Here is a 15,781-nt window from a genome sequence, read left to right as displayed (position 1 = left end):
TCAGAATAACAGTGGTTTCCAGTGCCTTTGTGAAAATTTCTGTTTTATCATTAACCTACAGATGGGTATGCGTTCTCTCAAGATGAAAATGGAATCGTTTCACAGTCTGAAGTGATTAGAGCATATGATACCACGAAACAGAGGCCCGATGAATGGTGATGGGGAGAGCCTGAAAGGCAGGCTCTGTTCTCTCTCTAAGGAGACCTACCAGGTTGTCACCGCAGTCTGCTAACCAATTCCAGTCTGGTCCATGGAGAGGAAAGGTGGATCTGAGCTCATCTCGCTGATGGACATTCAGATTCATGTATATTATAGACATAAGCACTGTGCAACTGTACTGTAACACCATCTCTTTTGGATTTTTTAAAGTATTTGCTAAGTCTTTGTAAGCGGAAATTGAAAATGACCTGGTATCTTGCCAGAGTGCTTTTCTTAAACGGAGAATAAGTCAGTATTCTTATGCCGTGACTCTGGGGCTGTAACAGACTATCAGTTTATTGGCTGTACCACAAGGTAACCAACCATTAAAAAACTCTAAATGGTATTTAGCTAAAGGGACTCTTGATATCCAGACTTAGATTTCAGGATATGCTGAAACAAACCAGCATTCTTAAGGAACTGACTCACCTTCCTGAGCAAAATTTCTAAACAAGGCATTAACAAGCATTTGTGTCAAAAATTGTCTTGATAAATGTTTGCCAAAGAGGTTCAGTAAGTGTTTTCCTAGTTCAGTGGTCGTATGTCCAGAAATGTAAGAGAAAGTTTACTTCCAGTTCTGCTGTAAGATCTGCATGTCTGACTTTTCAAATGTAAGAGTGATTTACAAATATGAGTATTTCAAGGCATTTGCTACTAAAATCTGTGATGTTGCACCTTTGGCCTTACACATGCTTCTTTGTTGTTTGTCGTGTTTATTTGTTAGAGGACACACGTGCTAATGTGACTGTTGTTATGACACTGATTTTTCAAATTGTATGTATGTTTCAGTTGTTTCTGATGAAGTTTCATCATCATTTAGATTTTTCTAAAAATCTGGCTAATGCAGTAGATTGAGTGGTGTCATTTTGTCTTAAAGTTTTTCCTCTTAAGAAACATATGCTACATATTTACGTGGGATTTCCAAAGCTTCTGTTGCAATATTTGGAATAACATGCCAGATAAATGCATGGGCTTTTGTCCTGTGTTCCAGTTCCCACTAGCAATGCCTGCTGTCTTATGTAGCACACCCGGTGTCATGATGACTGCCCTGATACTGAAGACTGAAAATTATTTCACAGTTCACTCATCAAATAGTTCCCAAAATTCATCACTTGATGCTTATTGGGACAAATAAGTAGTACATTTTCCCCATTTAAAAAATGCCAATTTTACTCAAGCCCATAACTTTACAGTCAAAGGACACTTTCATCATGAGTAGGTTTTGTTAGTATGTTTTAAAATGTATGTTCAATTCAGTTGTTTTCAGCATTTACAGGACATCTGACAATGGCTATTTTGCAACCAACAGTAAATGAAGGGGCTGTTTAAAAACCACAACCAGTTTTCTACACTATTTTTTAAATAATACTTTTCATTTGAAAAAAAAAGAATTCGTTTTCAGATACACTTCAGAGATCGAAGCAAACTATTTGCCTTTTACTGAAAAGCCTGCTTGCCTTTACATGGACTTACCAGCAAAATAGAACTTTCTCTTTTAAAAAAGTCAACTAGAATTGAGAAGAGGTGATTTTTTTTCAGATCGCTTCTTGAGTTTAATATTTTCACATTCTTTTCACCCTTTTTCTCAATCTAGATTTAAAATTAGGATATGTATCATTTCCTTGTCTGTATTTGTAGCTACTTAGTTACCAGTATGCCTCTCCATTTTCTACAAATAAAAGTTTATAACACATATACATAATTCTAACCTTAAGGGAACACACGTTTACATACTTTACTTCCCAAGTCCTTCCTGTTTGGGGTACAGTTTAAGAGAGTCAGGAATCAACATATCTAGCAAGACCACAGGTGTAAGAGTCTAAGATCGTCTTCAAAATTCTGAAGTCCCAGTCTTTACCTGTGCAATGAATGAATATTCAGAGCAGCTTTACCTGGGCTGGGCTTCCCAGTGGTGATAGCTGAGGTCAAACCACAAGAAATGAGAAAGCAAGAATGAAGTGCACCCCTCCAGAGAAACACTTTATAACAGTTACAGAGAAGAACTGCTTCTATTTGCCCTCCCTTCATCAGTGGCACCCTTTTGCAGAATTTTAATATGAAAACATTATGAATATAATAGAACTGGATTTTCTGCGTTAAAACTGTAAGTTTTAATCTCGAAACATGGATTGTTTCTGTGGAGCTCTGAAACGAGAATACTACTTATGGTTGATACTGTGTAACGTGATCTGAAATGTGACTGATTTGAGCCTCTTTGTCCCATGGTCCTATTTTTGAATTATTGACATTGTCAGTCTCTTTGCTTCCTGGGTGAGACTTGGGATTTGAGGGACAGGGAGTGACCTTCTTGGTAAAACTTAAAATATAACATTTCAATTGCATTGACTTTGCAGTGTTAAATAGGAGAAAATAGTCTGATTTTTTTAAACCTTCCATAATTGGAAAAAAGTCACATGGTTTTACCAGGATTGAAATAAACAGTCGAAGTGACTTTGAACATGTGTTTTTTTTTAAATAAAGGGCATGTACTCTCCATTGAAAAGTTCCTTATAGGGACTCTGGCAAATGCTAACACAGTTGCTTTACAATGTTTACAATTCAGAAAATACAACTTAGAAAATCCTCGTTCATTTAGCATTGAAAAGCTGGAAGTTGCTTCTTTAATATTGAATAGTACACAGTGGTATTGAGCATGGACTTTCTAAATGTTTTATATATACATATAAAAATATATTGGTGTCTCACACCCAGAAAGATGTTATATTGTAGAAATTATTAGCAGGAACAGTGTCTCTCAGGAACGTTGTAAATTGTAAATGATACATGTACTTCCCGTCCTCCCACCTCCACTCTATGCTCTAATGTGAGAGTGCTTCAGCAGTGTTGCTCAGTTAATGGAAAACGTTTTCTAATCAAGTCAGGTGAATGTGTATTCTGCTAAATAATGTTAGCCATTTACATGAATTGTATGGTCATTAAATGGAATCAATGATTCCTCTTTAATTTCTAGAGGGGAAATGAATTATGGAAATCAATCAGCATTCTGATCATTAAATTTTATACTTTAATTTTGCCATTCAGCATTCTAAATATCCAAAGTGAAAGTCACATGATAATTTGTTTTGCATTGCGTGCCCTGTACAACACTTACAACTTGTCATTTAAAACGTTTTTTCAGGAGATGAATGCTAGTCAGAAAGTAATAGATTGTATTATTCATAGTTTTAAAATTATGACAGTGTCATAATTATTACAAAGCTAAATAATCATGTTTATTTTTGTGCAGTTGCCCTTTGATAGTTCCTGGTTTTAAAACCCATTAAGTGTATAATCTTATAAATAGTCATCTACAGAATTTATGGAGAAAATGCCCAGTCCATTCACATCACATGGACCAGGAATTCTTTTTGTAAATGACTTAAGGTAACACCATGCAGTTCAGTGCCTAATAAATGCTTTTTAATGATGAACATTTCTATAATGACTCGTAAGATACCATAGTCTGATTTTTCTCACATTAAAATAACTGAAGTCACTTGTGTAACGTAGTTATACTTTACTGCATTTTAATTAACCTTCAACAGCTATTAAAGTGGAATGTAAGTTTAGTTTTGAAGGAAGGGAAATAAATGTTTTCCATATTTTGTCTTGATTTACTTTCTGTATGAGAACAGCTGTGTTTTTGATAGGTTTATGGTTTGCATGAATTCATATTTAAAGTTATCCAGGCCAATGCATGGCTATTGCTGTAAATCTTGATGTTTATTTCTGCCTTGTAAAGTTCTATCATGGCCTACCTGGAATTTAATATTCAGTAGACAAATTAATTGGTCCTCTGCACAACTTTTTAAATAAGTAGATTATTTTACAAAGAAATTTGAACAAATTTAATTGAATCTTTTGTTTAGCTTGCCTCTAAGAACTTTTCTTAATAAAGCTCCCAAAACTTCTCAGCAAATAAATCTCCCTTAAGTAGGAAAACTAGATTTCATATTTGCTTACTTTGAATTAACAGCAACTTTCCACAAGTAAATCTGTTCTTGCAAAGATGTGAGCAGAAGAGTTAAAAATAATATTTTTATGTTTCATGGTTCTAAATGGAAGCCATAAATGCAGTAAATACTATCTGTTGTTTAACTACTTCAATCGTCATTTTTTACATCTTCAAGTATATTAGGTTAAAAAAAAAAATAGGGCAGCCTTGGAAGGCAGCTACTACAGAAAACTGCAGTTTTGCGTTAAAGATAAAGTAGTATTTTCAGCTCCCTGAAAAACCATTCCTGCTGAAACTGCTGTAGAAATTGTGAGGCCGCATGAGTGGAGAGTATTGAATCTGTGGTTATAGTAGTTTTCTCAGGTTTGTTTATCTTGATGTTTGATGCACTGTGTTTTGTAGTTATTAAAGTCGAGTAATATTATTTCTATGCAGTGTTATGTGTCATTGGCCTTTTGTGAATGTGCATGTTTTAAACTGCAAATTTTTCAACATTTTGTCCTCTAATTGTTATTAAAAATGAAATAAACTTTACCATTACTTAAAATTGTTGAAGTTTTGATTGCTAGTTCTAGAAATTGTATTGCTTTCTAAAACCTTCAACTCCAACAGTAACTAGTCTGAGAAGTTGTATCCCAGTGATTTACAAAATAGCCCTTCATTTTAATCCAGCAAAATCAGACATGAAATGGAGTGCATTAACTCTAGTTTGGTAAGATGAGTAGTTTTTATAATTAAATAAACAGAATTTTTAAATAAAATTATTTTGTCACTTTTTAATAAAAGTATTTTGTCACTTCAGTATGAAAAGCCTCCCGGGGTTGTCCCTGTTACATATTTAAATCAGCTTGCAAGTAAACAGTTCATGGTTTCAACCATGAATTATGTTGGATGGATTTGTTTTCTAAACCAACTATTAAGTTAATGAGAAAGTGGTCAAGTTAGGCAATAACATTTGAAGGCAGTAACCAGAAAATAACAAAATTGAGCACATGAGACAGAAGTATAGACAGCGTCAGAAATGAGAACAATCACTTCAGCAAAAATTAGTGTCCTTTGGTAAAAGAGAAACAACTGAAAATACAATTAGGTAAATTACTAGAATAGGATTAGTTCTCAAAGAGGCACTGGAGAGGCAATTTGAGGAGCATCTGATTTTATTAGACTGAGGCCGTGCATGCTTAGCTGCCTGGAGCCCCATGTCCTCTCCCACAATCTTCCCAGGGACGACAGTTGGGTGGGAACCTCCATTCAAAACCACAGCAAAACAGTTCATGGATATGTTACCTCTGAATTCTATCAAATAATTTTCACATTCAACTCCATTCTCCTTAAAATCAGCACGTGCTTCCACTGACCTGTAGTTTAAGATGCCTTCTAATACTACCATAATCTAAAAGCAAACGAATTACATTTCCATAAATTCAATGTGTCATCTCCATTTAAATTTTGTTTTTGGATGCGTAGGGCATCTCTAACCTAACTTTCATTTCAGTAACAGAACTACCTCACTTTAATGAAGAAAGGTCTTCCTAACCTAATTTCATGAATAGGCTAATAAAATTTGTTGGAAAATATGAAACACCTCTTGCCATTTTATTACTTTCAAGTACATGAAACTAGCAGTGTAAATAAGGATTTCCTGTCAGAATAATTTCATTAACTATTGTTTAATTGCAATTTTAAAATAGTCATGTACATATAAAAATATGTTAACAGTTTGTTCCCTTAATAGTTTAACATGGCTATAAATTATTAGTTTTCCTGAACACATAACTAAATAAATGTTTTGGATTATGCAAAGGTAAAATCCCAACCCAGTGAAATTTGTCAAATTCCTGGTTGTGACTGTATCTACTTTCAGGAAGTTTTTTGGTTATCTCATTTTAGAGAGAAAATTTCCCATGGATTCAAGTCAATCTGGTAAATTCTCCACCATGAGAAGTAGCTAATAACAAAAATAAAACAGTTGGGGAAAATAAGGAATTATCCATTTGGACAAGTGTACAATCTGTTCACTTTGGAACATAACCATTTTAAAGCAAATTTACTATGTCAAATGTGCTTTTTTTGTTAGAAAAGCACACTTATTTTAGAATAGATTTGTCTCCAAGGAACAGTTATTTTTTTGTTTCTGAGACGTAGTCTCACTGTGACACACAGGCTGGAGTGCAATGGCACAATCTTGGTTCACTGCAACCTCCGCTTCCTAGGTTGAAGCGATTCCCCTGCCTCAGCCTCCCAAGTAGCTGGGATTACAGGCAGCTGCCACCACACCTGGGTACAAATGTGCTCTCTAAAGCAGATGATGAATGAAATGTACGGACCATGAGTAGCCAACAGGATGAGAGGATGCCCAACTCCAGACAATAGCAGGAAGTTGGTCAAGTACCAAAGGGGCCCATGAATCAAGGACTTACTCGATCAAACAGTAGGACCATTTTCTCTGTTCCCTACCCCTAATCAACAGTGACGTCTGCCCTCCCACAGTACTTAGCCTTTCGTTTTTATTCTAAAGTATTTCATCTGCTTTCTGTTATTTATCCTTACTACACAGCTTTCTGCCCACTAGAATGCAAGTGACAAGAGACAGTGTCTGTAACTTTACTTCTCAAGGCAACCATAAGCAAAAAGGTAGTACTAATGTCTCTATTTTACAAATGAGAACACTGAGACACAGTGAACTTAAGTGGCCCAAAGTCACTCCACTTTTAAGTGACACAGCCAGAAAACCCAAGCATTACAGCTTCAAAATCCACGCTCAATCACCCTCTGGAATCCCATTTCTCATGTGTAAAGGGAGAAATGTTTATCATCTAGTGTTTTTATTCATGCTTCATTTTATGCCACATTCTCATAATGCAGCATAAGCTCTCCTTGACTATTACAATCCCCTCAAATCAATAGGATGTGTATAATATGATACAATTAATCACTTTTTCCCCAATAGATTTTCTGAAAAGTACATTGGATATTTTTGTTTTCCTGACAAAATTAGACCTCCTAGGGCTAATGTCACACAGAACATAGAATTTCAAAGTAGACCTCCTGGTTCAAATCTGTCCCCTATGGTATCGTTCGTCCTTGTGCACAATGTTTAAGCTTCTCACCTTGATTTCTTCATCTGCATGATAGGCACAATGCTAATCCCCTCTTCAGGGCTGTGAAGATTCAGTGATACAATTCATAAAGCACTTGGGACACATGGTGCTTAATAAATGTTATCCATTATTGGCATAACAACCTTTCAAAATGCAGAACTTCTATTTTTCACAATAATCATGGAATGAGGATGTTGGATTCAAATTCTTTCTGAAAGTAACAAAAGCAGACAAGTTTCCCCTGTATTTGGTGGTTTAGCAGATTGTGAGGAACAGCTCCTTGGAAATTCCAAGTGATTTTATTTGACCTTGGCAGCCTAATCTTTCTAAAACAAAGATATGATCCCATTCCCCTCCCCTGTGAAATCCTTCCAGACTCCCTTTTGCATTTGACATCTGTTCAAATGCTGTGGTGTTCAAGATCTCTAATCTGCCCCTGCTTCTCTCTCCAGCCTCACTTCTTCTGGATTCTTGTTTTGTTTGTTTGTTTCTGGTTTTAAGACGGAGTCTTGCTCTGTTGCCAGGCTGGAGTGCAGTAGTGCAATCTTAGCTCAGTGCAACCTCTGCCTCCTGGATTCAAGCAATTCTCCTGCCTCAGCCTCCTGAGTAGCTGGGACTACAGGTGGCCCACCACCACGCCTGGCTAATTTTTGGTATTTTAGTAGAGACAGGGTTTCACCATGTTGGCCAGGATGGTCTCGATCTCCTGACCTCGTGATCCACCTACCTCGGCCTCCCAAAGTGCTGGGATTACAGGTGTGAGCACCCAGTCTTCTTCTGGGTTCTTAAATGTTCCTTGTTCTTTTAGGCTCATGGGTGGGTGCTTCTGTGTCTGTCTATGAATTCTTTACTCTGCCTGATATATTTTTCCCTTATTTCCAGCCCCCCTCTCTTTCTTCCTCTGCCCTGTCTTCTTCATTCAAATCCTATGTGTCTCTCAAGGCTCAGGTCCAATGTCAACATCTCCAGGATGAACAGTGTCCTTTGTAAGTGCTACCAGGGTATCCTGCACTCCCCTGTAATCGCGGTTACCACGGAGAGCAGAAAAAGATATGGTGCTTCTTTTATAAAGCATCTATGACATTTTATCACAAGTATTTGTCTTTGTCATCATGCCGGAGCCTGTAATAGGTAGTGGCTCCTTGAGTTGGAAGTGCATTTTAATGATCTTTTATTCATCTCACCCAGCACCTAACCCATAAGTGGTGTTCAGCAAAGAACTGTTGAATGGAACAATATCTAGAAATCTGCCACAGGATAGGCTTTTTACCTAACATTGTGAATAATCATATCACCTATATAGCTTCCAGGGAGAAAGTCAAAGGCATGTACTGTATATCACCAATTACTTGGGGATATGATTTGATCTAGTATCACCGAATGCCATATTGCAATGAGGTACACAATATCTCTCTAATTTTAAACAATTTATGGCCAGTTAAATTGACTGGGGCATCCTGCTGAGGAAGGGAAATTTGCAGATGTGAACTCTCTATGAATTCCTTAGCGTTAACTTGTCTAATGGACATAAACTGTTCTCCAAAGGGATGACAAATAAAAGTACAGCTACTAGAGAAATCTGACAACTAGATGGTATTCAGTGGGGACAGTTCCACCCTCTAGGGCACATGGTGGAATTGCATGGGGGAATCTTTAGCATCAGAGTGTTGGGGCGGAGGTGGATGTGCTACTGGCATTCACTGAGGGGGACTCAGTTGTAACAAAGATCCTACAATGCACGGAGCAGCCTGCACAACGAAGACTTGATGTCCATCGACATGACTTTGGAACGTCCACCATTCCTACTGGTGAAAAAAAATGTAATCCCATTTTACCTATATTTTTTGCACTGCCCTAGTATACATTGAATTCTTCAGATACACAGGCACTGTGCAAATCAAAGGATGATCAAACTTTGCTGGGAAAAATCACATTAATGGCATCAGTGCAATTGTGTTTATCTGAGTTGCCAGAATGACCAACTGCATCCGTCTGGATTTGAAGCTGTCACATCATGGTAATTTTGAGTAAGGGGTTAGCATCTGTGTCTTTTTTAAGTCTGCCCAAGCCTTTACATTTAGAAATAAGTTACTTCCCTTTCTTTCTTCTATTTACCATTGGGGCATTGTATTGATTTTAAAAAACTATGTGTGTAGTGAGTTATCTATAAATTTCATTTTAGGACTGATAAAGGGATGTTACAAAATATTTGTTCTAAGGAGAGCTCATTTTGGGGTCCAACGGGGCCGAGAATCACTGCGTTTGAAGCTTAGGCTTATTATCTTAAAATCTCCGATGAATTTTGTACACAGAACCATGAAAATCTCAAAGCAGGTGTTCCCTTGCTGTTTGGATCTGTGTGTTTATGCATATCAACTCCAGTACAGACTAGCTGCAGGGCCTTGGGCAAGTTACTTCATTCCTTTGTGCCTCAGCTTTCAAATCTTTAAAATAGGAATTGTAATACTTTTCTGTTGGGCTTGTTGAGAGCATAAAATAAGTTAATACGTGTTAATACTTAATGCTTGGCTCATAAGAAGAGCTTTAATAAGGTTACCTTAAAACCATTAAAAGGACCAATATACCACAAACATAAATAAAACTAGTCTAATAGCGTAGGATTGCACCCAAGAACATGTGTATAAATGTTCATCCTTTTACATGCAGCTGTTTCTTTCCTTGATTATTTTGAACAATTTGGGAAACTTGGAAGTCAGACAGCTTTTAGATACAGGATAAAGCAGGAGACTAGAAGTCAGAGCCCCTCTGCCTTTAGACTGAGCAGACGCATAATGTCTTTGAACTTGTTTCCTTAACTAGAAGACGAAGAGACAAGGCCAAACAATTGTCTTAGGACAGAATTCTGCCTCTAACTAGTTGTGTTTGAAAATTGAGAGTGACATACGATAGTATGAATTCCTATAAATCTGGGCTTTCAAATCACACCTGCAGGGGCCAGGTAGGTAACATAGCAGAAATAGATGGGCCAGGTGGGGAGACCAGGCAGGAGGCTGGCAAATGGCAGGTGTCCTGTCTGAAGAGGATTGACCTGACCCCAAGGCAGTGCAGAACCTCTAGTGCCACGTCCTGTATGTCACGAGAAGCCAGAAATCCAGATTCTTATGAGGAACGTCCCAATGATGAATTCTCCACAGGCCAAATAACCCATCGGAGGGCTGGAGACTGAGACCTCCATAAAAATTCACTTCCTTTGCTGCTTTCACGAGCCCTGATACGGAATTTTTTTTTATTTAAAATATGAAGTATGTGTTAAAGACATTTCATTTCATTGAATAGCAAAAACATTGCTAAAGAGATAAAACGAATCACTTTAAAATTTCAATAGAGTTCATGAAAACATAAAGTATTTTATTTATTCTAATCCAACAAGATATATGCCCAAATATATAGTCATCAGACATAAAATTCAGTGGCACTGGAGATATATATAATATTAGATGATTATACCAATAGCTAGACTTTGAACTCCACAATTATTAACATAAAAATTACAGTATGACTACTAAATAATTAGTACAATGTGGTAAATACATTAAATTACAAATATTTACATTTGTACATATCTCATTTTACAAATAAATGTTTTAAGCCCCAACTGTCCAACTTTCACAGAAACACTAAATGTTGCTGAACAAAATGTCTGCAATAAATACTCCCTCCAGTGGGTGAGGGAAATGATTTTACACAGACTCTGTGTTACAATGAATGTCTGAGTATATATTTAAAACTTTAAACTCCTCATGTAGTTATTGAAAACTTGTATTCTGGAAAAAACCTCTTATTTTAAACAAAATCTAGTTATTTATTTAAAAAATAAATGTTCTCATTATGCTAATATTATTCGTGGTTAGGTTACTCCCGAAATCATAAACAGATTGTTCACTGTCCCCTTAAGTTTACCTAATAGTTAATTTTTTAAGTGAACCTTCGATAATTATAATTAGGTATTTTTCTTTGCTTATTTATGAGTATATTTCTATCATAACTCAATAAACAACTTGTATGAAAAAGAAACATGTGGCCTTTTTCTAAGCAGCACAGCTGAATGTCCAGTAAAACATTTTCAGCCAATTTGCAACTTTAAAGTCAAACTGCTGCATGTTTTGAATAAAAGTAGCATAAATTGAAATGTAATGATCACATGTTTGCAAAACCAGAAAACAGTTCTCTGGTTTAGCCATTCTGTGATTGGAGCCAGGAACTCTCAAATTAGAAGGTGCTGTGTTTTCCGAGCATGCTCCTCCATGACACTGATCAATTACAAGGGAAATTTTCTCAGAATTGCATGTGGCAATGGCAGCAGGGCTCCACCTGTCTGCCATTTGACTGACTTGTGGATTCATGGCCTGGGCGTGTCAACTGGAACTGAAGTCTGGACAGCTCTTCCCAGGCAGGGGGGGCTCCTGCTGGAGGGGGTAAGCGAAATACTGGGGTGACACCAGGAAACCAGATGGCTGAGCCAGGTGGATTGGGTGGCTTGTGGTGTATGGCGGGGGCGGCGAGGGCACCAGGCAGCTCGGCTCAGCCCTGGCAAAGGAGAACCTGCGGATGGAGCCGCCTGTGGAGCTGGAGCTCGTGGCTGTGCTGGACTGCCGGGAGGGTGCCCTGGGGCTGGTGGAGGTCAGGATCATGGGTAAGGTCTCTGTCTGATAGCTGCGGAGTGAGAAGCGGATTGGCTGCTGCGAGGGCTCCTTGGGTCTCAAACAGGTGCAACAATAAATAGCCACTACAGAGCCCAGGATGATGAACGCAATGAAGATGGAGCCGACGATGAGAAAGGGGACGTAGACAGGCTCTAAAAGGCAAAAACAGACATAAACAGATGCTCGGATGAGGATCTCCTAGACTCTGAGCTCTGCTTGGGCAGCTGAGGGTTGAGAGGTGGCAGACTCAGTATTATCACGGTTGTCAGCTCAGTTTTTCAGAGCTTGTTAATGGTAACCTGCAAAATGCAATGCAAACTGTGATGATGTAATATTCTCGCTACTCCTAGCAGGGAGGAAGCAACAGATACCGTAGCCTCTGTTAGCAATTAACCATCATATTGCACATCTGGAAGTTAGAAAAAAAAAAAATGGAATCTGTTCTCCTGTTCAGGCACTGGAGGGAAAGGGTGAATTTTAGGGGTTACAATAATTCTGGGTTTAAATGCAGGTTTTAGTAGTTGGATCACAGTGAGGCAATAAGAGATCTGACCCCTCTCTTAGGCTGGCAATCCATCTCCCATCCAAGAATCTCCAGTGTAAGCAAAGAGAGCCAGGCCTATTAAAGGAGATTCCCCTCTACACACAGACCCAGGATTTTGTGAGACTCCAGAAAGAACAGTATAAAGAAATTCACAGAGGGCCCAATCTACTGTGTCTCCTACCATACCACAAATTGCCAGCTCTGGCTGCTTCTTTCCAGGAAAGATTTGGAATACCCACTCCAGCTGCCATGCCTCTCAATTCCCATCCAAGTCTGGGAAGTCAGACTGAACTTTAGATAGATCACGAGGCAATTCTTGGTGTCCACGGCCCCGACTTTCTATAAAATCATCCCTCAAACAGAGCAAACTCCAATTTCCTTCTCCCTCTACAAGGCAGACATAAAATTTCCAAGCCCAGAGGCATCCCCTAGGGCAATTCTCCAGGTATCTCCCCTGATAGAGCCGTGCGAGGACACAGCCTCCAGCTTACAGGTAGAAGAAAGAAAACCTGCATTGATTAAGTCCCTACTGTGTGCCCGGCTCTTTCTTATTCATTATCTGGTTAAAGTCTCATGGAGACCCTGGGAGATGGACATGATAAGCTCCATTTTCCAGATGTGGAAATAGATCAGAGAAGTTTGTGCATTCCCACAGACAGAGCCAGTGAGGACAGGTAACTGTCAACTATTTGTGGGCTCCTAGGCATAAGCTCTTCTGTGTCCCTCCCATTCTCCCCTGTTTACTAGCACCAGTGTGCAAGAAAAGGCAAAGTGAGTAACTACCATTTACTTAGCCCTGCGCTTCAGTATTCATACACTCTCAGGTCACCAACAACTTAACTCCCTTGAGAGCAGTATGCCCACTTTAGAACTGAGAAGAGGTATCCAGAGCAGTTAACTAACTTGCCTAAGTTACAGGGCCGGCAGGTGATAGAGCCAAGGTCCATCAGGGTTTGCCTGATCCCAGACTCAGTGAGTGTGGAGACTGCCTGTCCCTTCTGCTGTCCTCTGGCAACCGAGCCGAACAGGGAGCGCAGAGGGAGCCCCTGCTGCAGACTGGGCAATTGCCCTTACTCCCAGAGGGCAGCTGGGTCCCCCAGGGTGAGTGAGTGAAGCCGTGGGGAAGAGTCTGTATTTTTCTCACAGGCCAGAACGGCCTAGATTTCTCTACTTTCCATTGAGCATCTTTTCTCCAGAAACTACTTCCCAAATCCTCTAGCTTGGAAATGTTGACCCCCAACATTCACCCTCTAGTGCAGCACTAATAGAGGGCAGACTCCCCTGTCCTCTGGGTTATCAGTTTGCGGGGAGGGGTCGTTGGGGAACCTTTAATGATCTCTCCAGCGTCTCCTCCCTTTGCCGGCGACCTTCTCTTGTCGGCTCCAGACCTGGGCTCTCTGGAGTCCTGGGGTGTCACCCGCTCTCAGCTCCGCCCGCTTCTCCGGTTTCCCCCGCCATAAAACCCTCACCTCAAGCTCTAAAGCGTTTCCCTGATGTTCCGATTCAGGTGGAAAACTTTTTTTCAAGGTGTAAATTTTCTTTGCTGCGGTCGTGATTTATTCCGCTCTGAAGTGAGCGGAAATTTGACCCGTGTTTTCCGACGTGAGAATAGGGGGCGGGGAAGCACCTTCGACCCTTGTTTCTAAATCTCCACCTCGAAGACCTGGGCATTTCTGAAAGGCGTGACAATAGGGGGTGGGCCGGAGAGGGTAATTCGATGCAGAGAATTGAAAGGAAGTCTGTGGAACGGGGCCGCGGCTTAGAAACGCTGTCATAGGACAAAAAAAAAAGTGACTGTAGTTTCTTAGCCCTGAAGGCCTGCAACTGAGCGCGCGACAAGAGTCGCGATTCCCTGCATTCGGCACTTCCCGAAGCTCCCGAAGTGACAAGGGCGCGCAATGGGACACCCTCGCCCCCCCTCCCCCCCCCACCAAAACCCAAGTCTACCCTGGCTTAACCCGCACGACCCTTCTCCCGGGAGCTCCAGCTGTCTTTCCCCGGGCCACCAGGCACAAGCCCCGCGCTCCTCACTGTTCCTGGCAAACTTTCCCTTGGGCCGACCCACAGAGACTGCAAGTGGCGGGAAGCGGGACTGCAAATAAATAGAGGACCACGATCTGAAACACGACCACCCACTCATCCCTTGATTCCCCCCACCCGGCCGCGTCCCCTTGGCGCACAGACCTTCCTGGGTCTGTGCGTCCTCCCGCGCACACGTGCAGCCGCCGCCGTTAGGCGGGCAGGGATCTGTCCCCAAGGGCCCCGCACTTACGCGCGGTGATGCCTGGGTGCTCCAGCTCGCCGCGGTCGTTGGTGCAGCCGCCTTGCTCCAGCCGGGCGTCGGCCGCCGCGCAACAGTAGCGGAGCGCGCAGGAGCCGCAGCAGATGGTAGCGTCTAGCGTGTCGAAGTCCTCTGGGCACTGGAAGCCCTCGTGGTAGTTGCCCTGCACGTCCACCCAGCCGTGGCAGTACTCTCCGGACTGCTGGGCGCCCGCCGGGCCCCAGCGCAGCCAGCCAAGGAGAAGGCAAAGCGCCAGCAGTGCCCCCATCGCCACTGGGCTCCCTGGGCGGCCCGGAGCAGGACGCAGCTGGAAAGCGAAGGGCTGAGCCCCGGCTCAGGGCGCACAGGGATTCCGCCTCCCCAGGGACACGTCGCAAGCGGCTGGCCCCAGCGGCCGAAGCCAGTCCTGCGTGGGATAGCAGGGACCGGGGAGGCGACAGGGGCTGCACTACGAGTTCCGCAGGCCGGGAGTCAGCATGGTGCGCGGGGCGAGTTGGCGAGGGCCCGCGGGAGGCGCCGGCAGAGGCAGTTGCTGGGGCTGTCGCTGCCGCCCTTTACCCGGCTCATAGCGCTCCCCGCGCGAGAGGCGCGCCAACCCCCCGGCCACCTCCCTCCCCATTCCTCAAGGGAGCCATCGCGCCCAGGGCTGCCAACTCCAGCGCCGCACAGAGTCCCAACTTGTGGCGATCGTCGGGTCCCGAGAGGAGCCGGAAGAAAAGAATTTGTTCCCCACGTGCGAGTACCCCGGACAGGCGGCCGCTCAGCCCCCGCCCCTATCTGTCACAGGAGCAGGAGTCAGCTCCGCCGCGGCCAAGTACAAATGGCAGCGGGATTGCTGACAGCTCTGCCCGCAAGGCGTCCTTTAAAAAGGAAGAGGGAGGAGGAGGCAACCAGGGTTAAGAAAGAGTCCGCCTTCCCGGGTCGCGCCGCTGGAGCTAATCACAGCGGGTGCGGCGCGGGCCGAGGGTCCTCTGCGCCTTCTGGTTCGCGCTCCATCCTCCGCCTCTCCCCCGCCACCCCCGCCCATGCCGCTCCCCC

At 42.0% G+C, this 15,781-nt stretch overlaps 2 protein-coding genes across 10 annotated transcripts in view; one reads left to right on the top strand and one right to left on the bottom strand.

Annotated features, from left to right (window-relative positions):
- ATP8A1 (ATPase phospholipid transporting 8A1) overlaps positions 1–4,700 on the top strand; it is a 266,665-nt gene extending 261,965 nt beyond the window's left edge. For all 9 annotated transcript variants that reach the window (XR_012434807.1, XR_012434806.1, XR_012434805.1 and 6 more), the window contains one exon: positions 62–4,700. Coding sequence is in view for 6 of the 9 variants with exons in the window: in XM_065544954.1 (XP_065401026.1) it covers positions 62–159 (98 nt within the window). In the remaining 3 variants the exon portion in view is untranslated. The remainder of the gene's footprint in view (positions 1–61) is intronic.
- A 5,905-nt stretch (positions 4,701–10,605) lies between these two features.
- On the bottom strand, positions 10,606–15,781 carry SHISA3 (shisa family member 3). The gene is made up of 2 exons (XM_005554784.5): positions 14,735–15,781; positions 10,606–12,070 (listed from the first exon to the last, which is right to left on the bottom strand). The coding sequence occupies exons 1-2, from the start codon at positions 15,009–15,011 to the stop codon at positions 11,631–11,633; spliced, it is 717 nt and encodes a 238-aa protein (XP_005554841.2). The 5' UTR covers positions 15,012–15,781; the 3' UTR covers positions 10,606–11,630.

Source organism: Macaca fascicularis, chromosome 5 (assembly GCF_037993035.2).
Source record: "Macaca fascicularis isolate 582-1 chromosome 5, T2T-MFA8v1.1".
Lineage (NCBI taxonomy): Eukaryota > Metazoa > Chordata > Mammalia > Primates > Cercopithecidae > Macaca > Macaca fascicularis.
Note: the sequence above shows the minus strand (reverse complement) of the source record. Positions and strands in the feature narration are given on the sequence as shown.

Excerpts from the sequence above, each read along its gene's own strand:
- SHISA3 (XM_005554784.5), bottom strand. The coding sequence starts at position 15,011 with ATGGGGGCACTGCTGGCGCTTTGCCTTCTCCTTGGCTGGCTGCGCTGG. Across the intron at positions 12,071-14,734 it reads GCACCCAGGCATCACCGCGC|AGCCTGTCTACGTCCCCTTT; the intron begins GTAAGTGCGGGG and ends TTTGCCTTTTAG.